This window comes from Sciurus vulgaris (genome assembly GCF_902686455.1).
Source record: "Sciurus vulgaris genome assembly, chromosome: 2".
In the NCBI taxonomy this organism is placed as follows: Eukaryota; Metazoa; Chordata; class Mammalia; order Rodentia; family Sciuridae; genus Sciurus; species Sciurus vulgaris.
This window is the reverse complement of record NC_136462.1, coordinates 177,295,379-177,323,377: the sequence shown is the minus strand read 5'-3', so window position 1 is coordinate 177,323,377 and position 27,999 is coordinate 177,295,379. Positions and strand designations below refer to the sequence as shown.

Here is a 27,999-nt window from a genome sequence, read left to right as displayed (position 1 = left end):
AGCCCAGTGCCTCAGACCTGACGCGCGACCCCGGCGACTCCTCCTCACAGTCTCTGCTCCGGCGCGCCTCTTCTCAGACCGGGCGCGCAAAGTAGGGCGCAGCCTGCGGGCCGGGCGGGCTCCGAGGGCAGTAGGCAGGCTGGGTGACGGGGCCTGCGGCCACCCACCTCCCCACGCGCGCCAGCCCGCTCCTCACCGAGCCCTGAGGGCCCGGCCTGAGGGACCCGCCGGGAAGGGCGGCGCCACCCGGGCCCCGCAGCTCGCTCGCGGCGCGCAGGCGGGCTCCTGCGGCCGGGCCTGGGGTCGCCCTCCGGGGAGTGGTCTGCCGAGGAGCCCCGGGCGCCCTGCCGGCCGCTCCGCGGACAGCGCGCCCCGCGCCGCCCTTTCCCTCGCCCCTGGCCCCTCTCGCGGCCCAGGGGTCTCGGCCACTCGGCCCGCCCTCCGCCTCTGCCTCCGCGGCGCCGGCTTCTCCCTTGGCCCGGTGGCCGGCCGCCCCTGCCGTGCCCCGTCGTTGGCTTCACTTTGCATGGAGCAAATTCAATGTAGAAAGAATCCCAGGGCTTGTGGGGTACGGAGGGTGGTTTTTTCCTTGGGAGGGGGTTGGTTGGTTAACATATGCTAAGGAAAATCAATATCTCAAAAATCCCAGGGTTCGGGGCTTTGTTTTGTTTTGTTTAATCGGTTACTTAAAAGGTCCCTTTAAAAGATCTCTCTCACCCGGGAGCAATTTCGAAAGACAGATTGGAATTTATTCCAAGATGCCCAAACACACCTATTAAAAAGGAAAGTGGAGCCAACGCAAGGCGCAGACCACAGGCAGCGGAATCTCGAGGTGTCCCCCGGGGATGTGGTTTGGTAGATTGCACCACCTATAGTTTTGGGCATAAGGATGTGATGCTTGTGGTGAAGCTGGGCATTGATCAAAGTTCACCTCCGTTTTCCATTCTGTGGCTGACTTTGTTTTTGTGTTCATTTTGGCCCAGTGCTCTCTTTTATTCAAACTTGAAATAGAAAAGAAGCTTCGATAATCTTAGTTCAAGGTTACTTTTGTGTAAGCAGTGCTTTGGTTCTTCTCTAGGAGTTGACCAAAGTGCTGGAACATCCCTTCCCACTTTTGGCTTCGTTAAAGGGCCTTAAAATGTTATCAAGAATAGTATAGTTTGTGGAAATGTATAGTAATTTAAGTGATTTTTTTAAACCATTCTTATTTCAAAACACATTTGTCTCTTGCCACCTCTGATTCATTTCAAACCTGTAGTTTGGTTTTGTCTTCATTTTTCTCACCTTATAGTGAGTTCTTTAGAATTCTCCTGTCTTAACTTTAAAAATTAGTCAAATAAACCAGAGTATCTTGAAGAGAACAATGAAATGCAGCACTTGAATATGAATCAATGATCCAACACTTCTCAAATTCTCAAGATCCTCTTTCTTAGTTTCGTCCACCTTTTCCTCTTCTATTCTTTCCTATTTCTATATCCTATTTCTTCAGCTTTCCTCCTTTATTTATTTGGCTGCATTAGTAAGAACTCAAATTCTGTGTAGGATAAAATAAAATCTGAGAAGAGATAATTGATTAGGATGCTTTTAAACCGGATGTGGCTAACAAACAATTAAAGCTCTGTCATTAGTTTATAATTTGTGTGGTGGGGTGGAGTCTGGGGATTGAATGAACCTAGGGATGCCTAACACTGAACTACATCCCCAACACTTTTCATTTTTTATTTCAAGACAGCATCTTGCTGGGTTGCAGAGGGTCTTGTTGAGACTGGCTGGAGCTTGCATTCCTTCTGCCTCAGCCTTCTAAGTGGCTGGGATTATAGACATGCTCCATCATACCCCACATGACCTTAGTTTGTAATTTTATATTCTAAATAAATTTTTTTCAAGAAAATGTTTTGAATAATCAATTGAATTAAAGAATCTGTTGTTTTATATAATTGATAATAACTTATTTGCTTGCTGTAAAGTAGCCCTGAAAAGTTTTTGTTATCAACTTTTAAGTATCTTTTCATGTTTTCTCTAGTTTGTTAAAAATAAGGAATACAGGCAACATGTTCTACACCCATGTGCTTATGAGTAAACGGGGCCCACTGGCCAAAATATGGCTTGCAGCTCACTGGGAGAAGAAACTTACAAAGGCCCATGTATTTGAATGTAATCTAGAGATAACCATTGAAAAAATTCTTTCACCTAAGGTATGTTACTGATTAAAATGATAGTTTTTATTTGCCATGACTTCTGAAGAGGAATTAAAATATATTGGCAAGGAAAAGAGAAAATTCCTTGTCTAGTGTTCTTTAACATGGAAGTAGAAGAAATGGCTTTAGGCACAGGGCATTTATGTCATGAAATACATTTCCAAGACAATTTTGCTTCTCGTATGATTACTTTTAATTTTATTGCATTCATTATCTGAACATATATCAGTTTCTGTTGGTAATTGTTTCATGTATTTACCATAAATAGACTGGGCCCTGAAGAAAAAAAGGGCATACTCTATGTGTATTTTGTAATCTTTTCGTATTACCTAACAAAATACTGCATACATATTGGCAGTATTACTTATAAGAGGCATAGTACTTATTAGAAAATAATAAATGAATGAATTGGAAGCATAGGGAAAAAGAAGGCAAATTGATTATAAATTTTAAAATATGTGAAATTATGTCATAAATAGTAAAGTATTATGTTCATTATTAAATACTATAAAACAACTATTAGAATTTGTATGAAAACACTTAATAACTTATAGCTATAAAACAACTATTAGTATTTGCATTGAAATTTGATATTTTTATGTCATCATTTTGCTTGAGAAAAGGATGAATTATAATTGAAAAGCTTCTATGTGTTAGGCACTGGGTTAGACTTTATTAATTTATTTAATTTCCACAACACCCCTCTGAAATCAACTCTTGGTCTCAGTGAAGTGTGGTAGTTGGTATGAACTTTTGAGTTGATCAGATTTATATTTTATTCTTGCTTTATATTTATATTTTAACTTAAAAATTATTTATGTATGTCACTCAACATACCTGAGTCTGAATTTTTTCTTCTACAAATAGATGTTGTTGAAATTAAGTAAATTAATGTATGAAAAACTCTTAGGACAATGCCTGGCACAAAATAAATACATAATGAATTATAGACATTTTTATTAAACTGAAATTCAGGAGGGTTAAGTGGCTCAGCCTTAGCAGTTGAGGCAAGAGTTGAACCTAAGTTGGCCTGACTGCAGAATTTACCTTCTTCCTATAATAGTAATAGTAATATACTTCACTTAGATGCCACATTAGGTTACCTTTACTGAGTCAGCAAAACAAGGTAATCATTTTACAACATGAAGTAAAAGTTAAGTGGTGTACTTTGAGAATATGGAATGTCTGTTATTTAAAGAGAAGAAATTCTTATGATTTAGTAGTTTTTAAAGAACTGGATTCATGAACCTAATTTTTATTATTCTAATACTTCAAAATTATTGAAAGGTGAAAATTGCACTTCGAACTTCAGGACACCTTCTTTTGGGAGTTGTTCGAATCTATAATAGGAAGGCAAAATATCTTTTGGCAGATTGCAGTGAAGCATTTCTTAAAATGAAGATGACATTTCGCCCAGGTATACATGCAATGTTAATTTGTCTCACTCTTTTTGGTTCCCTGTTACATTTTTATGTTGTGTGGGCTCTTTTAATTGACAGAACCCTGTAATTCCAAGCAAGTATAATGAATGTAAACTTCATTTTGCTGAATCTAAGTTTCCAGAGTTAAGAGAAAATTATATTATTTCCCTTGTTCTTTTCCTGTGTTTTCAGGAAAAGGTTATGCTTCCTAAAACTTATAATGTTCCTGTGATTTGTGTAAGAAATCTACTTAAAACGAACTGTGTAAGAACTCCGATATTCCATTTGTAATGTGTCATTTAGTCTATCATATCTGTTTTTGCTTCTCTGAGAGAAATTAGAAATAGCAAGACTGATAAAATGTGAATATCAATAATTGTCATTGTTTTTAAAATTTGCAAGACTTTTAAGTTTCATACTATTTATGAAATGTTGTCAAAATTTCCAGGCATTTTAAAGTGCTAAAGGTATATATGTATATGTAAAACCTTCAAATTTTAATTTATGTAGCATCTGTTCCACTTTTACTACATTCATCATTTTCCATCCTCTATGATGGTTATTTAGATACAGCAGGGCTTTCCTTTTTCACTAGTGTTCAAGCTCCCTGGCAGAAGCATCTTTGGCACATCCATTTTCTGAATCTCTTATAGAAATCATCATTTGTTGATTTAGGATTTACAGGGGTTTTTTTCTTTTTCAGTTAAAATATTTGAAGAACCTCAAGATAAGATTTATACTCACACTGTGGTTCACTTGTTCAATTATGGTTTCACTTATATATTCCACAAGTATTTATTGACTTCATGCCTTGCAAACATGATGTTCGACATATGGACAAACAAGATAAATAAGGTTCTTTTTAGTCTGGTGAGGAAATCAGATGATGAAAAGTTTTTAAAACTTTTAATACTTACAGATCATTATTGTGCTATAAAGGAAAATGAACAGAACACTACGACAGAAAATAACAGAAGTTCATGTCGTTAGGATAGCCAGGGAAAGCCTTTCTGAAAGAACAGAATCTAAGCTCAGACTTGAAAGATGAGAAGTACCCAGTCATGTACAAAGTCCCCGAGGGAATGGCATAAAAGACAGATGAAAGAGCAAGAGCAAAGGTCTGGGGGTGGAAAATGCTTGACTTTTTCAGGAAACAAAAAGGCTAGTATGTTTGGGTAAGTATCCCAAGTGAACAGGAGAGAGTCTTCAGATGATGCCTGATAGATATGTAGGACTGGAGAGGCCTCAGTTATAAATTTGAATTTTACTTAAATGTACTGGGAAAGTCGCTAAAACCCTTTTAAGCATGAGAGTCATCTGATCTGTTTGCTTTTGCTTTTGCTTTTGATCTGGGTGCTTTGTTAGAGTGGACTGAAGATGGACAGAAGGGATACAGGGAAATCAGTTAAATAGATTAAGCAGTTGTCCAGTGAAAGACAATGATAATTTAATTGGGAATGTCTTATTTTAACCACATCATTGCTTATTGAATGTAATTTTTTAATTTTCAGGACTGGTTGACCTCCCAAAAGAAAATTTTGAAGCAGCTTACAACACTATCACATTACCAGAAGAATTTCATGATTTTGACACCCATAATATGAAGTAAATTATTTTATTTACTTTCCCTCAACTTGATTTTTTGGATATTTTATTGTTTTCTTATTCAAACTGAAGGCAAATGGAATGTAGTTAGCAATCAAACAAGTACATATACAGTTGACCGAGGCTTAAATTTAGTATGGCATTCTAAAGTACAACAGCAAAATGTATGCTTACATTTATTGAATGTAGGATGCAATATTGACAGTACATTTATCTGTTCATTCAGTAAATATTAATTGAGTACCTTTCCTATGCCAGGCTCTGTTCTAATCATTGAAGAAATAGCAGTGAATCACACACAACTCCTGGCTTCCTGGATCCTATATTTTATATAACTTTATTTTTACTTGTTTATTTTTTTATGTGGTGCTGAGGATTGAACCCAGTGCCTCAGATGTGCTAGGCAAGCACTCTACCACTGAGCCATAACCCCAGCCCTGAACCTTACATTTTAGTTGAAGTAAACTGACAATAAATAAACAAGTGAATATACAGTATTCCAGGAAATGGTCAGATGATAAGTATGAAAAGAATAGAAAATAAAATAAATAATTTGATGGCCAAGAAAGGAATTTCTGATAAGATAAGAACAGAAACCTGAAGCAGGTAAAGAAAAACTCATTCAATAATGTGGAAGAATGTTCCGGGCAGAACAAGTGGAAAGGCCCCAGGAGCACATTGGACATTTTCAAGGACAGAAAGGAGGCAAGTGAGACTGGAATGGAGTGAAGGAGGTGCTGAATGTTAGAAAAATGTGGTCAGAGATGCAGGAGATGCAGATGACATAGGGCATCTTATTGCAATAAGTCTTTTATTTCACTCAGTAAGCACAGGTGGGTTTTGTTGTTTTTGTTTTTCTGTAGTGCTGTGAATAGAACACAGGGCCTTGGGCATGCTAGGCAAGTGTTTTACTACTCACCTGCACCCCAGCGCCCCACAGGGTTTTAAATAGAGAAGTGGCCAGATCTGACTTGATTTCAACGTGTTCCCTCTGGCTACTTATTATAAGGGTAAAGAGAAGAAGCAGAGATCCTATGAGATTATTGTAGCAGGAAGTCCTGGAGGAGACAGTAATCAGTGACCAGTTCTCACTTCTCATCTTATCAAGGTGGTAACAATTTACGGATATATGTGGAAGGCACAGCCAACAGTATTTGCTGATGAATTGGATATGGCTGTAAGAGAAGGAAGTGAAGGATGTTTATATGATTTTAGGCATGGGAACAGAATTAGGAAAGCTATAGAATGGCAGGTTAAAGAAGAAGAGGGAGAAGGAAGTCAATTAGGCTTTGCACATAAATTTTGAAGTGACTGTTGCACATTTGCAGTGGTCTGAATGTATGTGTTCCCCTTAATTCAGATGTTGAAATCTATCCCCTAAGGTTATGGTATTAAGAGTTGGGGGTTTGAGTGAGGATTAGAGGACGAGGGTGGAGGGGGCTTGTGGATGGCATTAGCACCCTTGTAAGAGGCCAGGGAAGGCTTCCTTGCACCTTCTACCACCTGAGGACACAGCAAGAAAGCACCATCTATGGGGAACAGGGCTTTACCAGACACTGAATCTGTTGGCATCTTGATTTTGGACTTCTCAACTGTACAATAAATTTCTGTTGTTTATAAATTATCTGGTCTCATGTATTTGTTACAGCAGCCCTAAAGACTGGGAAGTCCAAAGTCAAGGTGCCAGCAGCTTCAGCATCTAGTGAGGATCTGCTTCCTGTTTCATGGACAGCAGTCTTCTCATTGTGTCCTCATGTGCTAGATCTTGCAAGGCAGCTCTCTGGAGCCCAATAAAGGCACTAATCCCACTCCCAAAGGCAGAGTCTTCATTACCTGGTCGCCTCCCAAAAACCTCACCTCCTAATGCCATCATATTGGTGATAAGATTTCAACATACGAATTTTGGGGAACACAAACATCCAGCTATGGCAGGCATGAGCATCTACTTTGAATGCTGTTCATTAGCACAGATAGGATAAGGACTGAGAGCAACCAATGAACTTGGCAACCTGGAGATATATATACATATATCTCATGTTTATGTGTATATGTATATTATGTGTATGTATATCTATGTGTATGTATATTGCATATATGTATATATAAAAACTCATGTTTATACATAATACTATTGAAAAATAAAAATATTTTATAATCTGTTTTTTTGTTTTAGGGTTTTTTTTTTAGGATGCTTCAAATTCATTGTGTTCCATTCTTATGTTTTCCTCAATCTTATATTCCTCTGTAGTGCAATTGATGTTTCAGAACACTTTACTCAAAACCAAAGTAGACCCGAAGAAATTACACTTAGAGAAGATTATGGCAATGATCTACTTTTTCAAGCAGGGAGCTTTGGTGAGAATATATGAGAAATCAAAATTACAAGTCACAATCAATTATATTTACATTTCTGCATTGACACAATGCTAGTAGAAATATCTATGAAATGAATATTTTCATTTATAAATATAATCTCCAATAAATTTTTCCCATGCCATTTTCTGGTATAGATATCAATTCCAAGACTCAGTCCTAGAACGTATTTTTTTCTCAGTGTACATCTATTTGTTGACTACCTACTGTATATCAGGTGCTGCTGTAGATATAAGCAGTACCAAAGTTTAAAGGAGCTGTTTCTACCCTCAAGGAACTCCAGGCTGGGAGAGAGACATGAAAATAAACAATTGCTATAATTAACATAAATACAAGGTTTTGTATGTATGCTGCATAAAATGCCTTCAGATATATTTCCTCCAGTATATAATGACTATTAGTTATAAAATAACAGATTTTAAATCAGCTTGGGGGTGAAGAATAGGAAATATTGCCACTGAATATAGGGATTGATTATAAAACAAACTGATTTTTGAAACATTAAAATATGTTTGGTACATGTGCTGGACAATTGAAGGGATAAGTTTTAATTCAGCCATATAGTATTTGTTCTTTTTTCTGGCATCTACACACTCCGTCTTGTAACATGGTATTTATACACCTTCTCTATTGGTCAGCAGGCTTCATAAGAGTAGAATCTGTGTCACGTTCATCTTTGAATTCTTACAGTACCCAGACAGTGCGCATAGGGGAAGGATGGCCTACACCTACCTGGTGTGGGTCAGGGAGGGAGGTCAAGGATGTAATGCCGGAGCCATATCTCTAGCCTTGACTTCTCATTCTCATCTCTTTCTGTAACTCTTGCTATCTAAGTTGCTTCTTGAGCAATCTGGTGAAGGACTGGTTTTATAATTTTTTTCATTTTCCCATCTGTCTCTGTCATATTTTAATTTTGTATACAGTAAATAAATTACCAGAATTGAAAATGAATCATTAGAAAAATTTAAAACTTCAAGATATAAGAGTCAACATATATAAAACTACTCTGTCAAATTGCTATAAACTTCCTAAACGTCTACTTCCAATTGCTATATTTGTTATGGACCAGCACCAGTCCACAGATCCTATGCTGTGTAGAACGGGTCTCTTGCTGACTGTAAATGTGTTGCACTGGCAACGACATGATTATATTCTCTTAACTGCCCCAAACACTTTTTTTTACAATTTTCTCTGTAAATTCTATTTTATTTCAGACCTGAAACTTTTTTATTACTTTCAGCTACACCTTCTACCAGCTTCATACTAGTGTTGAATTAAAACACGCACACACACACACACACACCCTGGAAATGTCTCTTAGGTTTTCTATTTACGTAGGCACCCAGTACCGAAGTAGTTAGTTCACTAGTACCAAAGACCTGGAATATCGCACTACCCACCTGAAAATTATCCACTCTCTTCCCACATTTTACACATCTCTGCAAGAGCAATTGTCTTTAAATTTTATTTTTTTTAATATCACATATTTTGCTTAAGTATGTTGGGTCCCTCTGACACTGTATCAAATCCCTCTGCTTATCCTGGAGGCCTTATATCAACTTGTCAACTTTATCAACCTTGTTTGCTTTACTCTTATTATAGGCACTTTATCCATCCAATCAATACAATTAGGTTGTTCACAGTTCTGTGTGTTATATGATTTTTTAAGAAGTGGGAAGATCATGTTCTTAGACTTAGGTTTGAACCTGGATTTTCTCTGTTGTCTTGCTCTGTGACATTGGACCTCTCTGAACTTTACTGCCCTGTCTGAAAATTTGAGATACTACTAGCAGCATCATAGATTATTTCCTTTCTTCTTTCCTTTAATCTTCTCCACCAATATGGGATTTTTCTGTCCTTCAGACACTAACTCAAATCTTTCCTTTGAGATATATTTAATATTAACCCATCATATTCTGGGTTAAGATACAAAATTGAAGGTAATGATTATTTCTTTTGTGTAATCTCAGATTGTTATGGTGATCTATGCTTAGAAGATAGTGTCTGTTCGTTAAGTCTTATTCTCTGATAGATCAAGGCTGATTGTTCTTTTGGGAGCTATCAATGCCTGTACCTGGATGATGTCAACATATTTTTAGTTCTTTTTGAAGAAGTTACCTAATCTTTTCTTTCGAGTAAGGCTTTGATCCAGTGTGAGGAAGGTTACTTTTTTTTTTTTTTTTTTTTTTAACTCTTCTTTTCTGGAATCACAGAAAAATGTTCAATATGAGTGATGCCTCATGATTTTCTTTACTGTCTAAATTAACATGAACTTTTGGAGAAACCCAGCCTCTGACCTTTGGACTTTTGGACTCTTGGATCTAAAGATTGAAATGCAAGGGAGGGAAAGAATGTGTAAGAGCTGACTTTTGATCTCCTAGAGCTTTCTATATAACATAGTGACTATCAGAACACAGGTTTTGGAGTTAGGGCTGGGTTCAGAGACTGGCTCTGTCATCTACTAGGGTGTAATTGCACCAGTTACAAAATTTTTCAGTGTCCTGTGAAAATGACTGGTTTCTTCATTTGTACTATGTGATTATAATAATCTCCTCTATTATGTGATATAAGGCATGCAATAAGCACTCAGGTAATGTTAGCTGTTTTAATGTTATCATTTTTACTGCTCTCTTATCATACTCAATGGATATTGTGAGTCCATTCTTTAATATTTTATCTATCTTTTCATTTTCCTAAGAAGGTGAATATGCTTCTTATTTTCCAGACTCTCCTTAGGGGTAAACCACTGAAGCAATTGTCCTTGAAATGATAGAATACTTGGTCAAGCAGAACGTGACCTACCTACAATAGAGGAAATCATTCTACTATCATAGAATTTCTACCTTCTAGGAGATTATTAAACTATATCACAACTATAAACTCTACCTAACGTTTTGGGCATTTATTCTATTGTATTGGGAAGATTATTAAACCAGAATTCTAGTCTCTATTGATTGAGTGACTTTAGTTGAATAATTCAAATAATTTTTTCAACCTTCATTTTCCTCATTCATAAAATGAGGATGGGTTGTGCTAGATGATATCTCAGTTACTTTCTAACCCTAAAATTATGTGTTTCTATGACTAACTTAGCATTAATGATATATGTTATTTAGGGGAAGAATCTGAAATTCTCAGGAGACATAGCTTCTTTGATGACAACATATTACTGAACTCCAGTGGTCCTTTAGTTGAACATAGTTCTGGAAGCCTTATTGGAGAAAAATCTTTGTTCTATGACAGTGGAGATGGATTTGGAGATGAAGGAGCTGCAGGAGAAATGATTGGTATGATGTCCAGTCGTAGAGAAATCAAATATTTATTTCAACCAAATTTCAACTATTAGTAGATTTATTACATCAAACTAAAATTTCAAATGTGCTTCTGTGTCATGCAGATCAACTCATTTTTCAGGAAGTTTTCAAAATCTGTGGTATATTTAAGCTAGTACTAAGTAAAGAGCCACCTATTTAAGGACATTTTCTATAAAAGTTGAGAACTACTGCCCATTTTTATAAATTCCTAATTTTGGGAAGGGAAGGAGTAAGTTCAGTATATCCCTCAAAATATATACTAGATTTTATGCTGGAAAACATAGCTTTCTTTGACACAAATTGTGGAACAGCTATTCTGAAGAATTTCTGGCATTTTATGTTATTTTATATTTATATCATGACATTATAATCATAGGAATAGGCTAGACAAAAACTGAGAAAACTAAATGTGCATATTTTAACCCATCTTGTCCCATCATTCCACATGTAGAACACTAAAAAAACTTATAGTACATAATATATAATTATATAACAATATAATATATAATCATAAGAAAAAGAATATAATTATAGTATAATATTAATATAATAATAAATAAGCACTAGAATATTATTTCCAACCTATATTACTATGCCTGTGTCAATTTCATTGAAACACCTGCAGAAGCAAAAAAACTTTGAGCTTAGTGTGTTTAAAAATTGTTTGTTAGCGGTTCATATCAAATATAGTTTAAAATATCTTCCAGTGCACATTAAAACTGATTATTCCTTCACAATATCTTGTACAAAATAATGTTAATAAATGTTTAGTGAACAAGTGACAGATTCAAGTCTGTGTGACAAAAGTACGTATTGTGTTTTTCAAGACAATCTGTTGCAGGATGATGAAAATATCCTGTTAGAAGACATGCCTTTGAACAGAGAAGTCTCCCTGCCTCCTGAGCCTCCCCATGCTACAGTGGGTATGTTGAAGTTTCCCCTGTGGAGAAAGTCAATAGATACTAATGTTCATATTAAGCCTCAGAACTTCTGAGTTCACGTAATAATACAGTATAGTGAGAGATAAAGAATGTTGTCCCTCAAGCTCTTAGAGGGACTCAGTCAATATAGAATAGGCAGTTGGGTTCTAAGACAGGTAGGATGAGGGGATGATCAGGACTGAGTTGAGTATGAGAACATGTTTAAACATTCTACCAGAATATTGTGCTTTAGAATCACTAAATATACGTTACATGGTAAGAAGAAAAATGTAAAAGGTATGGCTTGACAATCTGCATACAATTTGAGAGAAATTGCAAATGTGGGGGTATTTTTCCTACTTGATATTCTTATAAAAGTGTCTCAGAGGATTTTGGATCTTTTAAGTTGATTTTTCTTAAAAATTAAAGGTACAACTAGCCCAATTTTGATGCTTCACATTTTTCGATGTTATATTTGCTTTCTAAAACAATCGTCAAAATTAAAAATGTAAAAAGAGCTAGGAGCAAAAATTTGGTTTTGGTTCCTTATGAGTCAGTTTATAAGTGACCCAACAGAATATAAAATATTTTAGTAAACATATCAAATTTATGTTAGTCATGTATTGCTACCACTGTTTTCACTGCCACTGAGTGTAGCCTACCTTTAAATGAGGACCTTTGACTCACCTAAATACTGTGGGTTCCAGTCCAGGTAATCTGAGTCTCTTCATTTCTATTAAACATATGATTCTAAGAATTCAGATAAGGCTCCCATTAGCAATATAAATCTTCACTCTACTTTTAATTCTCATGTAGTCTTCTAGCTTGCAACATGACTATTTTTTAAATTGTTTGTTCTATTTAGTTATACATGACAGCAAAACGCATTTTGACTCATTGTACACAAATGGAGTACAACTTCTCATTTCTCTGGTTGTATATGATATAGAGTCACACCATTTGTGTAATCATACATGAACATAGGGTAATGATGTCTGTCTCATTCCACTGTGTTTCCCACCTCCTTGCCCCCCCTCCTCCACTCAGTTTCCCTTTACACAATCCAAAGTTCCTCCATTTTTTCTTTACCCCTTATCTCCCCATCCATTATGCATTAGCATCTACTTATCAGAGAAAACATTGTCCTTTGTTTTTGGGGGGATTGGCTTATCTCACTTAGCATGATATTCTCCTACTCCATCCATTTACCTGCAAATGCCATAATTTTATTCTTCTTTATGGCTGAGTAATATTCCATTTTGTATATATACCACAGTCTCTTTAACCATTCATCTATTGAAGGGCATCTAGGTTGGTTCCACAATCTAGCTATTGTGAGTTGACCTACTGTAAGCATTGATGTGACTATATCACTATAGTATGCTGATGTTAAGTCCTTTGGTATAGGCCAAGGAGTGGGATAGCTGGGTCAAAAGGTGATTCCATTCCAGGTTTCCAAGGAATCTCCATATTGTTTTCCAGAGTGGTTGCACCAATTTGCAATCCCACCAGCAATGTATGAATGTACCTTTTTCCCCACATCCTTGCTAACACCTATTGTTGCTTGTATTCTTGATAATAACCATTCTAATTGAAGTGAGATGAAATCTTAGGGTAGTTTTGATTTACATTTCTCTAATTAGTAGAGATGTTGAATATTTTTTCATATATTTGTTGATTGATTGTATATCTTGTTCTGTGAAGTGTCTACTCAGTTCCTTAGCCCATTTATTGATTGGGTTATTGTATTTTTTGTTAAGTTTTTTGAGTTCTTTATAAATTCTGTAGATTAGTGCTCTATCTGAAGTGTGTGTGGTAAAGATTTACCTCTGTAGTACTTTACCACTCTGTAGGCTCTTCTTCACATTATTGATTGTTTCCTTTGCTGAGAAAAAGCTTTTTAGTTCGAATCCATTCCATTTATTGATTCTTGATTTTATTTCTTACACTTTGGGAGTCTTGTTAAAAAGTCTGGTCCTAAGCTGACATGATGACAATTTGGACCTACTTTTTCTTCTATTTGGTGCAGAGATTCTGGTCTAATTCCTAGGTCCTTGTTCCATTTTGAGTTTTTTGTGCATGGTGAGAGATAGGGGTTTAATTTCATTTTGCTGCTTATGGATTTCCAGTTTTCCCAGCACCATTTGTTGAAGAGGCTACCTTTTCTCCATTGTATGTTTTTGGCACCTTTGTCTAGTATGAGATAGCTATTTATGTGGGTTTGTCTCTGTGTTCTCTATTCCATACCATTGATCTACCTGCCTATTTTGGTGCCAATACCATGCCGTTCTTGTTACTATTGCTCTGTAGTAAAGTTTAAGGTGCAGTATTGTGATATCTCCTGCTTCATTCTTCTTGCTAGGGATTGCTTTGGTTATTCTGGGTATCTTATTTTTGCGAATGAATTTTATGATTCCTTTCTCTATTTCTATGAGGTACATCATTGGGATTTTAATTGGAATTGCATTGAATCTGAATAGCGCTTTTGGTAGTATGACCATTTTGACAGTATGATTTCTGCCTATCAAAGAACGTGGGAGATCTTTCCATCTTCTAAGATTTTCTTTAATTTCTTTCTTTAGTGTTCTGTAGTTCTCATTGTAGAGGTCTTTCATCTCTTTTGTTAGATTGATTCCCAAGTTTTGTTCTGTTTTGTTTTGTTTTTTGAGGCTATTGTGAATGGGATAGTTCCCTAATTTCTCTTCAGAGGTTTCATCACTTATAAATAGAAATGCGTTAGATTTATGAGTGTTGATTTTATATCCTGCTACTTTGCTGAATTCATTTATGAGTTCTAGAAGTTTTCTAGTGGAATTTTTTTGATCCTCTAAATATAGAATCATGTTGTCAGCAAATAGTGGTAGTTTGAGTTCTTCTTTTCCTATTCGTATCCCTTTTGTTTCTTTTGTCTGTCTAACTGCTCTGGCTGGAGTTTCAAGGACGATGTTGGACTGTATGTTTTTATAATACTTTTATGGTGTCATTGATTAGTAGAACCAGATAATCCCGATGACATGTGTCTACCTGAAAATGAAAAAATGGATGAAACAACATTATTATCAAATGAAGAAGAAGGATTTACTCTTGATCCAATTGATATTTCAGGTTAGAGGTTCTTTTTATTTTCAATACACTGCTATCATATTTAACTTGAGATATTTGTAGTAATTCTCAAAATGTTATAGGAGGTAGTCAATCTAGTGACAGCATTTGTAATACAATAGAAGAAGAGTGTGAAGGAAATTTGAGATGATTCTCATTCTTTTCATTCCTGTTTAAATCATATGTCCAGTTTGGGAAACTGGAAAATTCAAAACTGAGTTCAGTTCAGGAAGTTATTGAGCCATTACTCTGTGTTGGGTGTAGGAATGAAGAAGTCATGGTTCCCCCCTTCAGGAAGCTTATGGTACAATCAGAGTAAGTACACATGCCAGTGAACACAGGGCAGAAGAAAGACATTATGCCCTCTAACATTTAGCCTCTGACATTTAACTCATTTTTAGAAATAAACAGTAAGTATGAATCTCATATATAACTAGGTCCTTTAGGAACATTCTAGTTTTAAATAGTATAATTGATATAGATTTCAGTTTATAAACTCAGGCATGCAAGGAATAAAGCATTCACATTTTTTCCTTACTGAATTTAACTCTGAGCCACTGTCCCACAGGGCTGGTGGTAAATTCACCCTGCACAGCTCCCCTGTCTGCCCTGAGTGTTGTAGTACCAAAGTTTAGGGGAGGGCTGTAGGAGGTAAAGAGCCACACCAGTTAGTAGCACCCACTGTCCTAGCTAAACAGCCAGCCCTATAGTATCTTGTGCTCCCAGGATTTTTACTGAAGCACACCAACAAGCAGGTTTCTGTTTCTCCTGGCTCCATCTGATATCGGATCTTCATCCACTGGGAAATCGAATCCTCTCTCCCCTTTTGCAGCTTTACTGAAGAAAAGCTTGACTTCTGCTTTCTGCTTGGTAAAATTCCCTAAAGGAGTGAAATTCCACAGACCTAGCTTCCTACTTTGAATTTATACCGGAATTTCATTAGGGGAGAGGAAAGTACACTGGACAAATACAAATGAATGTTTCAGAAAGTTATCCTGTTACATAGGCATTTTAAGGAACCTCCAGATTGGTTAACTTCCCTGTCAATAGAGCCTCCATTCCAAGCTTCCTTAGTTGCCTACTAGCAAAGCAACATTGTCCCTCATAAGTACTTTTGAGCAGCACCTTTAAAAATACATCAGCTTTTGGCTGCTGAGGAATTGTAGCTGTGCAGAAACTTTGCAAAGCATCGTGTTCAGAAAAGAGAAAAGGGATTTTCTTCTCAGTGCAACTCTGAAGGTTGCAGACATTTCTTAGATATGCAGGGCCTAGAATTTTATTTTACCAAGCTGCATGACCAATCACATTTATGCCTTTTTCTTATATTTAGACATTGCTGAGAAAAGGAAAAGCAAAAAGAGAAAACTGCTCATAGATCCAGTCAAGGAGATCAGTAGCAAAACTATGCATAAACAGCTTACTTCCTTTATGGATACACTTATGGTCTTGGAACTTGCACCTCCTACCCAGAGATTAATGATGTGGAAGAAGAGGGGAGGAGTGGATACACTGCTGTCAACTGCAGCCCAGGATTTGATTCATGCTGAGCTGAAAATGGTAATCGTTTCCATTCTATTACTCGAGTGCTGTGTTAGTTTATAAATAAACAAACCCATATTTGCATACATATGTGCAACAGAATTTGAACTTGTGAAAAACAGCCCCTCATTTGAAAATTAATTTGTTGGATATATATAGCTATGAATTGTAATTTCTGCTTTTTACCATAGATGCTTATGCTTTATTGAATTGCTTTACTGGTGGAAGAAAACCAGGAAATAAAAATATATGTTTTTACAGTTGTTTACAAAGTGCTTTCTGTCCTCTGGCTTTAAACTTGGAAGAAAATTGATACAGAAGGAGTCAGTAAGGGGAGACGTGGGAAATCAAAACATAGTAGGTAAGAGTTCCTAATTCTGTTGATGTTGAAGGAAATGTGGGAACAAAAATTTCAATTTACATTTTAGAATGAAAATGCAATCCAGTTCCATATTTTTTTTAGTAGAAATGCTCTCTAGAAAAATATTTTAATTTGAAATAGTTACTTCAGTATTACATTTTCCACTTTTCAGATCGATTTTTGTCCCAGATACTTCATTGAAAAGATAAAACCTGTTCACTACGTGAACCATTCTTATTCTTACTCTTTCTCACTTCCCCATCCCCAAAGGCAGGGCTCACAAACCCTCCAAAAAGAAAACCTTTATATCTGGCGGGATAATATTTAACTTTACAACAACTAACAGGAAAAACTCTTGAGGAACACGAACAGCCCTGAAACTATTCAGCTACACTGAGGCGGAGATGACCATCCGCCCAGAGGGAGCATGGAGGATTGACAATGGCTGATTATTATTGTGACAATTATAAAATAGTAATGAGACCAACTTATGTCCTTAGTGAGCCTCCACCTACTTCCCAGTCACATTTCCTGAAGCACTAAAGTCTGCTGAAAACCATGCGAACTTGAACCTTCCGCCGTGTCTTGCGAGTGAATGTGTGAGTGGGTGGGGAGGGGACCGCGGGCCGAGGAGGCAGCGACGTGATGAGGAGACCGAGGAGGGGAAGGGATGGTCGACGTGAGACGTGGGGAGCCCTGAGAAAATTCTTGGATTCTAAGTGGTCTCTCCGGAGTTTTCTCTTCTACCGACGGTATCTCAATTCAAGTTTGAAAGGTACTTTGGTTTGAAGGCCTGAAAGAACTCTCCTTTCCTTTCCTTGATAATTCAGAGGTCTCCATGATGGAAGAACCAAATTCCCAGAAAGAGTTAATCCAACCCCAAACTTGGAAGGATGTGATTGATGAATCTAAGGGTAACTCTCACGAGGACACCAATAAAAATATTAACTCTGAGGTAAGTTAATGAGAGAGAATCATAAAAATGTTTGTTTCTGACACAGTTGTAGTGAGGGAATGTTGTCTCTGATAGATCTTCTTACATTTACAGTTCATATTTCATCTTACGTTGTTCTAGTTTCTTTAGTATGTGGCAGTACTGTAAGGTAAAGCATTATTTTATTTGTTAAGACAGCTTCTCTACAAGTTTAGAATGGTGCATCACAGAGTAGAGTAGTTTCACACTGAAATAGTATTTTGCATGATACATTAAGTGAATGATAGTCTATGCTTGAATCTGACTGTGTACTGAGAATCTTACTAAGCCCCACATTCAATATGACATGGAATCTTTTAGGACTCTAGTCAATAAACCTATGTTTTATTTCTCATCATAAATTCACCCTTCCTACCTCTAAGAATGTTTTAGACCTACCAATGCCTTGAATCTGAAAGATTTTGAAGTCCATGACCAAAACAAATCTTAAAATTTTTATTTGAAGACATAATTTTTAATTTGAAAAACAGCTATTTGAAAACATAGTTGGAAACAATGTGCTTTAAAATGTGTTATCAATTGTTGCTTTATTAATTGTATAAAACTGTAATATTTATAGTTATACCAGATAAAAATAAGCCAGTGCTTTTCTGGTCTCTTCTATCTTTACTGTATTTGATAACCACTCAGGGAATTCAAAGTTAACCCACATTGAAACTGAATGCCCTTGTAAGGAAAGATAGCTTCACAGTGCATTAAACAGAACATGTTTTACTAAATGCTTGGTAATGTACTAGGTATATATCGGGTTGCCAGTACTATCTTTGGGGTTTGGGCTTGGACCTTTCTTACAAGGCACCTATTGAAAACTGTGAATAGACAAACTTGTTTAGTTTATGATTTTTGAAAGGAAAATGTAAGTGAAGTTATCACAGACATATTAACAGTATAGATTTTTTTCCATCTGCTTGAAATGGAAAGAAGGAAAAGATTGCTATACCAGTTCTTTGGAAGCCTTCCTCCTACACCCTATGCTGACTTCAACCTTCAATTCCATTCTTAGGTGGCTTCCAAAGTAGTGAAGAAATGTGAAATACAGTGAAGTGTGGGAGCACATTTAGTTTGAAGGGACAGGAAAATATTGATTCTAATTAATCATTTTCAAATCCTTATAAAACAGTTTTTATATACAATAATTACAAAATTAAGAGTAAGCTGTGGAAATGGAAAAAAATCGAAAGAGGAAAAACACAAGTCTCCACAAATGTGTGCAATAAAAACTAAAATACAGCTGGGTACACTGGTACCTGCCTACGATCCCAGCTCCCAGGGAAGCTGAGGCGAGATTGCAAGTTTGAGGGCGCAGGGCAATTTGATGAGACTCTGCCTCAAAATACAGAAGGCCTGGGGATAAGCTCAGCAGTAGAGTGAGGCGCTGGGTTCAATCCCCAGTACCGTAAAAGCAAAATAATAATAATACAGTTTCTTATAGTCACTAAAATTTTTAGAAGCTGAAGTAAAAACTCAAGCAAACGACGTTGGAGGAAGCTCTTAAGACCAGGGATGGAAGTTGGGAAAGAAGCCTGGAAATAAATGAAAAAGGCTAACAGCTTTTAAGTGCAAACCGGAGGAGATGATGGGGAATGGGAGGCTTTCTGGCTTTCTCTTTTCCTTCTTCCTTTGTCTTTTATTCCCCTTGCAGAGGACACAGTTTTTCTTCCCTAGTGCCACTGACGCTCCAGCAGGGGTGGCAGAAGTCCCGTCCCTCACTCTCACTCCCTCTGCTTGCCCAGGCAGGTCTTTCCCCTGCCACCTGGCTCTGGTCCGGAGGAGAGGACTGGGGCTAGATAAAAGGCTTCAGAGGGACGTGAGCGCAGCAGTAGAGACTTCTGATGAGGCCCGAGGTGGAGCGGGAAATAGGAAGGAAAGGGGTGGGAAGCAAAGGGCTGAGGGCGCGCAAGGCCCGCCGGGTGTGGGCACTTGGGAAAGAGGAAGATGGAAGTCGGTGACTGCCTGTCCGGCAAATCTCAGAAATAATATTTTGAGAATATGGGCAGCATTTTAAATTAGTTTGAGAAATGAATATTCGTTGGATTAAAGCATTTAACAAAATCAGATTGCCCCTGTGATGACCACTGCCAGAATTACCTACCTCTGCCCAATTTCTTTAGCAGGATCTTGTGGAAATGATTTCTTCAAATGCTGAGGAATCACCTTTGATGACTGCTTTCTTGACCCAAGAAACTTTTCCAGTTGAATTGGTAAATATATGTATAGTTTTGGGTATATTCTTAAAAACTTTTTTCCTAAATATTTAATATTTAATCTAAAATTTGTTTTTCTAGGGCTGTCATGTTACTTTCTAAATTTATAATTTAAATTCAAGGTTTAAGCAGAGAAATAATTAGTTCTTTTATTTTCTTAATTTATTTTGAAACTTCAAATAATTTTAAAGAAAAGTATGAGATTTTTATTAAAGTTTTTTAAATATTGAGAAATCACTGTTGTAAGCTTTTCTAATTAGCATCTCTACAGGAATCATGCTGTATTAGGGATATAGTCTAGGGTGTTTAAAATTTTATTTTATTTACAAAATAGGGAATTTTTCCCCTTAACATATGGTTCAGGCTTGTATCTATACGAGACTTGTGGAAATCAGAAAAAGAAAATGATTTGCTCATCAGACTACATGTTGATAGCAAATTTAGAAGTAAAATCTAACTCACCTGACTCCTTATGTACTACCTTATATCTCTGGTCCTTGTCCCAGAGTACAGAAGGCATGTTTTAAAATTAATTTAATTTTTTTTTCTTTTCAGATATATGTGACAATAGAGTGCAGAAAGCATTTCTAATTGTAAGGAATTTTAGCAAAAGCTTTCTAGTAAATAATATAAAAACACCTAGTAATACCTGATGTTAATTTGTTTTAAAGTGAGTAATCGTAACAATAAGTTCTAAAACTATTAGATTTTTTTCACACATGAAAAATGGACTGAATTCTCTAGATAACCTAGGACAGAAAAAATAACCTGAACTTTTTACCTGAAACATCCAAACAGCTGAGCCAGATGTGAGCTGATTCATTTTTGCCATTCTCTTGGCTTCCATAGACAGGTTATTTTCATACGTGGTCAAGCAAACCAAAACACAGTACAAGTTCAGCTATTTTAATAATCCACTGGGCTTTCCCCACAAAGGATTCAGTTGTAGGGTGTCCAGATAGATCAAATGAAACAGGCACTAGCAAAACACACAGACTATTCTGAGTCATTTTTTTCTGGTTAGTTGGGCATTGTAGGTGAAGCTACAGTTTTATGGATCTTTAACAAAACTTTTTACATTTCAGAAATAGCATTTGTATATTTAACAATAAGTATGAGTATAGGTTAACTAATTTACCCAAGAACAAACCAGACTGGAATAAATGTGAATTATAGCTAGAGAGATTTCAAAACCTCCTCAGACAAAAAGTGACAATATTTTTAAAGTCAGTCTCACTGGAATGTGAGAGGGGATACAGGACAGGCAGGACCATGCTGTATAGCTGGTCCTGGAAGCCAGCATAGCTGGTGGGAGTGGGGATTCAGCAGTTCCTGGATGGACTCAAAAGAGTCCCTTTAGCTGCAAATGATTTGAAATGTTGAGAAATGCAATTACATTTCTTTTCTTGTAAACTTCACGATAGTTCTGTTTTTGATGTTGTTTGAGTTCATCATGACCTCATTTTTCCATTTATTTAACATCTATACACCCATCCTTAATTATTTTTCCAAACTCTCTGACAATATGGTAAAAACTCCTTTTAGTGTATATATCAACTATATTAATTGATCCAAGAATTCCTTTTTTTCTCCTGAAGATAACCTCTCTGAGATCATTATCCTCTCGTTCTAATCCAAACAAATTGCTCTTTAGGTCTGCTGCACAATTTTATCTTTATCATAAATGTGGGCATTTCCAGAATACTCTGGAACTTTCCGAAGTCATCTTGGAGTCCAAGAAATTGAAAGTATTTTGAGGATTTGTTTGATCGCCAGAGATTTATAGGAAGCTAGACAAAAAGCAGGCATGTAGTAATAGTGAACAGTGGTTGGTGGCAGGGTCAGAGCTAGTGTAGGCAAAATGACAAAGTAGGTCAGATCTGTGCCACTTTGCTTCCCCCAAGCCTTGGTAGGCCTGCTCTTTTATCAGATTCATCAACACCTTTCCTATGACAATTTCTGTTCTCAGAAGCTCATGAGGTGTTATTTGAAAGGGGTAAAATTTTACAATTTTAAACATTAAGGTATTTCAGAAAGAGGTTAAGTTTTGAAGACTGAAAAGAATGAATCTCTTCAGATAACATGACAGGAGTGGGTTGACCTTTTTGGATGAGGCACCCTCAAAATAGACAAGGTTTCTAACCCAATCTTCATAAACTACTAAATACCTGTTATTTTTCAGTATCACCAGGTAAATTCAGATAAAGGCCTTTACAAGGCAGTTTTTCTAGATCTTTAAGTTTACTCTTGTCAACTGAGTCAGCTTGACTAGAACTAGAGTAGTCCTAGCAGAAAGCAAAGTCTTTTCTAACTTTGCTTTTCAAAGTACATAAGGGCACAACACTCTGGGATGCATTACCCACACAGAATGCAGTCTCCTACTTTGGATTTCCTTATCAGAAGATAGCCTGGAGAGCAAAGGCATAATCCTGCACAGGTTGATCTATATTTATGTTAGTCTTATTCTCTCTATTATCAGATCATAAGCTCTTCATTTGGCAGAAGTTGATGTTATAATCATGTTTCCTGTAGCAGCACACACTATGCGTGGCAAATAGTTAACATTCTGTAAAACTTGCTGAAGTGAAATACTCTATCAATCATTCAAACAGGAGTCATCCGGGAATGAACAAAGCATTGAAGCAGAGAGATGGAACAGAAGATTACTGCAGATGTTAAATAGTTTACGGGTAAGATGGTCGGGTTTGGCAACTGTTTTCATTTTTAAATATAGTCCTGATTCAGTGACCAAAGCCCAGCTAATAATTCCATTATTATGGAAGAAGAAGAGAATGGATATCAAAGGACAACTAGCAGTCACTGCTACAAAGATCATACAAAAATTAGTTCACAATGAAGCTTCAGGAGTAATTGTATTTCTTTTCTTGGGAATGTTATGGTTCGTTGTGATTGTTGTTGTCTGAGTGAATTATTACCTCATGTTTTCCATTTATTTACCATCGATACACCCATTCTTAATTATTTTTCTGAACTCTGTGACAATATAATCAAACTCCTTTTAGGATATACAGCAAATTATTAATTGATGTGTCAGTTCCATTTTTTTTTTCCCCTTAAAAATAACCTTTTTGCAGCTCATCATCCTCTTGTTCTAATTCAAACCAGCTGCTCTCAAGGTCTGCTCTGCAGCTTTCATCTTGGGACACCTTCAACATGGGGATTTCTTTGCTCCCTTTTAGTTCCTCTGTTTCTTGGTGCTTTGATCATCTTTTATCCTGATTTTTTGGTAGTTAACATCCTCTCAGATGTCACATATGACAGTGTGTAGGAAATTTAGACCTTGCAAGTTTAGATCTTACAAACAAGGATGAAAATTTCTTTATTTTACCTTGAACTTGATCTGTTGCTTCTGGACATAAGTTGAAATAATTTCTCTCAGATGTCAAAAGCTTCGTAACATAGGTTCTTATGTTGTTATTGAAAAGTCAGACTCTGCCTTGGTTGAAGGCATCCTTTGTAGGTGATCTTTATTTTCTCTCTGGAAGTTTTTAGATCCTTTATTTATCCCTAGTGCTCTGAAACTTTATTATGATGTGCTTTGGGTTTTGTATTTTTAATTTTAAGTTCATTGTGCTGACCATGTGGTGGGTTCTTTTAATCAAAATTTTCATGTTCTTGAGCTCTAGGACTTTTCCGCCTTGGACTTCCTCCTTTTTGTCTATTTGTTTTCTCTTCTTGGAGGGCCTGTAGATCTGATAGTGAATCTCTCCTGAATTGATCTTTTTTTTTTTCTTTTTCTTTTTTTTTTCTTTTTCTTGGACTGAGGATTGAACCCAGGGGTGCTTACCCACTGAGCTACATCCCCAGCCCTTTTCAATATTTTATTCAGAGACAGGGTCTCACTGAGTTGCTAAGCACCTCGCTAAATTGCTGAGGCTGGCTTTGAACTCAAGGTCCTCCTGCCTCAGTTTCCTAAACTGCTGGGATTACAGGCATGCGCCACTGTGTCTGACTGGCTGATCCTTTAATTTTTAAAACATCTTTTATCCCCTATATTAACTTCCCTTGTCTTTATATTCTTTCACTCTGGAAGATTTCCTCAACTTTGTAGTCAAAATAAAATTCTTATTTCTGTTTTGAACTTTTTGTTTTCCAGGAGTTTTTTTTTTTTTTTTTTTAAGGTTATTAACTATTGTTTTATTTTATAGAATCCTAATGTTTTTCATTTAATTATTTATCTGGTTTTAAAAATAACATCTTTATTGAGGCATGGTTAACATCAGTATGCAGTTAGGTAAGTTTCAGTTTATGTGCACACCTGTGAAGCCATCACACTCAGGATAACATGAACGTATCTAAAACCCCAAAGTGTCCTTGTCCCTGGGTGGCCTTGGCTCTGCGCCCATCGCCAAGCCACCACTGATCTGCTTTCTCTCACTGTCATCATGATCACTCTTGATAGATGTACTGAAAAACTCCTCTTAACTCCAGAGATTCTTGATTTCTTTTGTTCCCCGCGTCCCCTTTCCTTGAATCTCTTGAATACATTCTTTTTTGCTTTTAACGTGAGAGCTTGTACTCAAATATCTGGTGGCTTTCTGTTCATATTTAAGAGTAAGTCACCGAAAAACGGATTCAAAGTTATATACGCTGTGGTCACCTTGCTTGTGCACTTGTGGTGGTCACAGCAAGCTAACTGGGCGGTCTCCTACAGACGCTGATACCTAAAGGGTTCTTTTCCTTAGAATGGCTGGTTTCTTGGAGTAATCTTTAAATCTGCGGCCCAGGAAATATAAGAAGGATGCCAGTGGTTCAGGAACCAAAAGCAAGGGAGAGGCTGGTTGCTTCACTGTGCAGTCATGGAGTGTCACTTGATCTCTGCGTTGGTGGTACAGCTCTTCTCCTTCCCCATCCAGGGTGCCAGTGTCCCAAGTCCAGAGCCTCAGAGGTTGGTACCTCCAGAAAGACCCCGTCTTGCCTCCTTCTTTATGAGTGGTTGCCTCTGGTTCCGTGAGGCCGTGGAGTGGACAGGGTGTCTAACTCTCGAGGAATTCTGTCCTCAGGCTTACCCTCACCCGCTTAGGACAGCCTCACGTCTCCAGTTCCTGGTCTTCCCAAGGTCTGTGCCTCATGCTGGCTCACCTTGGCTGGCTCTCCTCCCTGTTGGCACTGGGTCCAACTTTCTCTACTCTGAATTTATTCCATTTCTTTGTCTTTATTTCTTTTACTTGTCACTCTTTTATTCCTTCATTTTAGAGGGTTTCTGTAGGGAACAGAAATAAGCCCATATGTTCAATATTGCATATTTGTCTACTCAGGATTTCTCAGAAGAACTTTTGAAATTGAAAAAGCTGTTCCTGCTCCCTCCCACCGGGGTTGGGGGGACACCCAATCTACATCTTGTCTCCCAAGGGAGGAAATAAATGAAGCCTGGGTATACCATCCCTGAAAGGTTGCTGACTCTAGGCCACATCTTTGGTTAAGAAAAAGCACAATAAGACATTTCACTTACTAATTCATTAAGGATTATGAACTGGAAAAACTTACGATATTTCTAAAAGTACTTTATAATTATCCAAGGAAAACAATACTCGTAGGGATATTAGTCAATATTCACTACAGCGTTTCTAACTAAAAAAAACTGTGCCTCTCTAGGAATCTGATTCCAAGGCCTAGGCTTTAAAAAATGAGCCTTTTATCTTTATCCATAATTATATACGTTATTGTCCCTCAGTTATTTCTAGTAGATACACAGGTGTCATATGATGAATCCAATGTCTTTTAAATCTGTAGAAAGAAACTGAAAGATGTTTACATAGTTATATAAACTATACTTCTACATTACCACTTAAGTGGTTTATTGTCTCCCCTTAGTACCTTTGGGAGAAAAAGTCTAATAGGCTGATCATTTTCTTTGTATTTGAAGCCTCCCGAAGTTCTGTGGATGTTTTTCTTCCTGAAAATCTAAGCTATTTGCACTTTCCATAAGAGGCATTTATGTTAGCATCAATGTTTTAAAAAGAGCTAACATTTGTGTAACACATTACGAATTTACATAACACTTTATAGGTTTTTTTTTTTTTTTTTGGCATGTATTTTCTCAATGAACCCAACAGGTGCTGAGTGACCTACGGGTTTTTATAAGTTTATTTAAAAAAAATGTTTGTATTCCTCCATTTAAAGGATATCATGGTCACTTATCTAAAATTTCAGTATTTTTTGGTTCATTATGCATCCACAGCCTGCTTGACATCTGATGATTTTGTTTCCTTTTCCATTCCTCTTTTCTAATTATTTTCCCAGGAATCCAACAAGATGGGAATGCAGTCCTTCAGTCTGATGAAGCTGTGCAGAAATAGTGACCGGAAACGAACAGCTGCCAAGTTTTATGGCTTTCTCGTTCTGAAAAAGCAGCAGGCTATTGAGCTGAACCAGAGTGCTCCCTATGCAGACATCATAGCCACAGTAGGACCCATGTTCCATAAGTTGTGAAGGAGTCCAGAATACGCGGGTCTACATCACCACTGGCATTTCTGTGTAGATCGTTCAGTTCAACGCAAAGCCGCCTGGAAGCAGCCGAAGTTCTGACCTCTCATAGCCTAGATTCCTGCTTCCGTTCCCTCTCTAGGATTCAGATCCTGTTCCCTCTCTGTAAATTCAACATAATCATAGCCAGAATTGGAAAACTAGATGCTTACAGAAATACTTCATTATAACTATTTTTTTAACTTAGCTGATTTATCATTTCCTTGATTTGAATGTTGTATTTAGGGTACATTTAGGATTACAGTCTTTAAATACTATATGCCTTCAAGAAACATTCAAGGATATTTTTTCAAATGATATTTTACATTGGATTATTGACATGAATTTTGTGGGATTAATGAATAATTAATACTTTCTACACAGACAGTAATTTATTTAATTCTAATGCATATCATCCTTGATATGACCTCATGCCATAGTTTTTAATCTGATAACTTAACTGAAGAATTGTAAAATTCATCTTTGTTTTAAACTTATAGGTCATTTAGCTTTTTTATTTATTACTTCATTATTATTACAACTACCACTAATGTCTCAGCCAAACGAAATCTGCTTTTTATGTTAAAAAAAATCAACAGGGCTGGCGTTGTGGCTCAGTGGTAGAGCGCTTGCCCAGCATGTGTGAGGCACTGGGTTCAATCTTAGGTACCGCATAAAAATAAATAAAATAAAGGTATTGTGTCCAACTACAACTAAAAATATTTTTAAAAAATCAGCAGGTACTTGTTCAGCATGTTGTCTGCAGCTAAAATTTGAGTAAAGATCACTAAAATAATTGTTCTTTAACTTGGTGCTTACATTCTTTACATTAAAACAATTTTTTTTTCTTAAAGTTTGAGTTAGGAGATTTTGTATTATGCCCTATGAACCCCATAGGTCACTGTAAAAATGAAGCCTATAGTACTCTTTAAAATATTGTATCTGGAATTATGCTACAAACAACTAAATTCTGAAAAGTCTCTGAGTGAATTAGCCATAGGTATAAATGTTGAATTTGCTTTTATAACTTTTGTTTTTTTAAATTAACATGGAGAAAAATTGACTCCTTATTTTTGGTGCACAGTTCTGTACATTTTGATAGCTAGACAAACAGATGCATGGATTCCTGTAACCATCATCACAATCAGGAGAAAACAGTAACCTCACCCTCAAAGACGCCCTTGAATTCTCCCTTTGTAGCTACACCCTTCCCGCATTCTAATGTCTGGCAACCACTCTTCGGCATGACTACACTTTTGTTTTTTGGAGGCCGTCATATCAATGGAATCATATGGTGTGTAACCTTTGGAGACTGTTGTTTTTTTTTTTTTTTCATTCACTATCACATCTCTGAGATTCACCCAAGTTGGCACAGGCATCAGTAGTTTGTTCCTTTTTATTTCTAACTAGTATTCTGTTTGTCTGGATATGCCAGTTTATTTATGCATTTACCCATGAAAGGATATTTAACTTGTTTCCAGT

The 27,999-nt window shown here is 36.7% G+C and overlaps 1 protein-coding gene across 1 annotated transcript; it reads left to right on the top strand.

Moving 5' to 3' along the window:
* Window positions 1-8: 8 nt before the first annotated feature.
* RAD21L1 (RAD21 cohesin complex component like 1) lies at window positions 9-27,992 on the top strand. Its single transcript, XM_079128276.1, has 14 exons — window positions 9-91; window positions 2,024-2,195; window positions 3,486-3,615; window positions 5,131-5,224; window positions 7,473-7,579; window positions 10,714-10,884; window positions 11,739-11,834; window positions 14,823-14,936; window positions 16,264-16,490; window positions 16,734-16,833; window positions 17,664-17,788; window positions 19,939-20,028; window positions 22,644-22,721; window positions 26,296-27,992. Exons 2-14 carry the CDS (start codon window positions 2,052-2,054, stop codon window positions 26,482-26,484), a joined length of 1,665 nt encoding a protein of 554 aa, XP_078984402.1. The 5' UTR covers window positions 9-91; window positions 2,024-2,051; the 3' UTR covers window positions 26,485-27,992.
* Window positions 27,993-27,999: the final 7 nt, after the last annotated feature.

Coding starts and splice junctions, on each gene's coding strand:
- RAD21L1 (XM_079128276.1), top strand. CDS start 2,052: ATGTTCTACACCCATGTGCTTATGAGTAAACGGGGCCCACTGGCCAAA. Junction 2,196..3,485: donor AAAAAATTCTTTCACCTAAG/GTATGTTACTGA, acceptor AATTATTGAAAG/GTGAAAATTGCACTTCGAAC. Junction 10,885..11,738: donor AGCTGCAGGAGAAATGATTG/GTATGATGTCCA, acceptor GTGTTTTTCAAG/ACAATCTGTTGCAGGATGAT.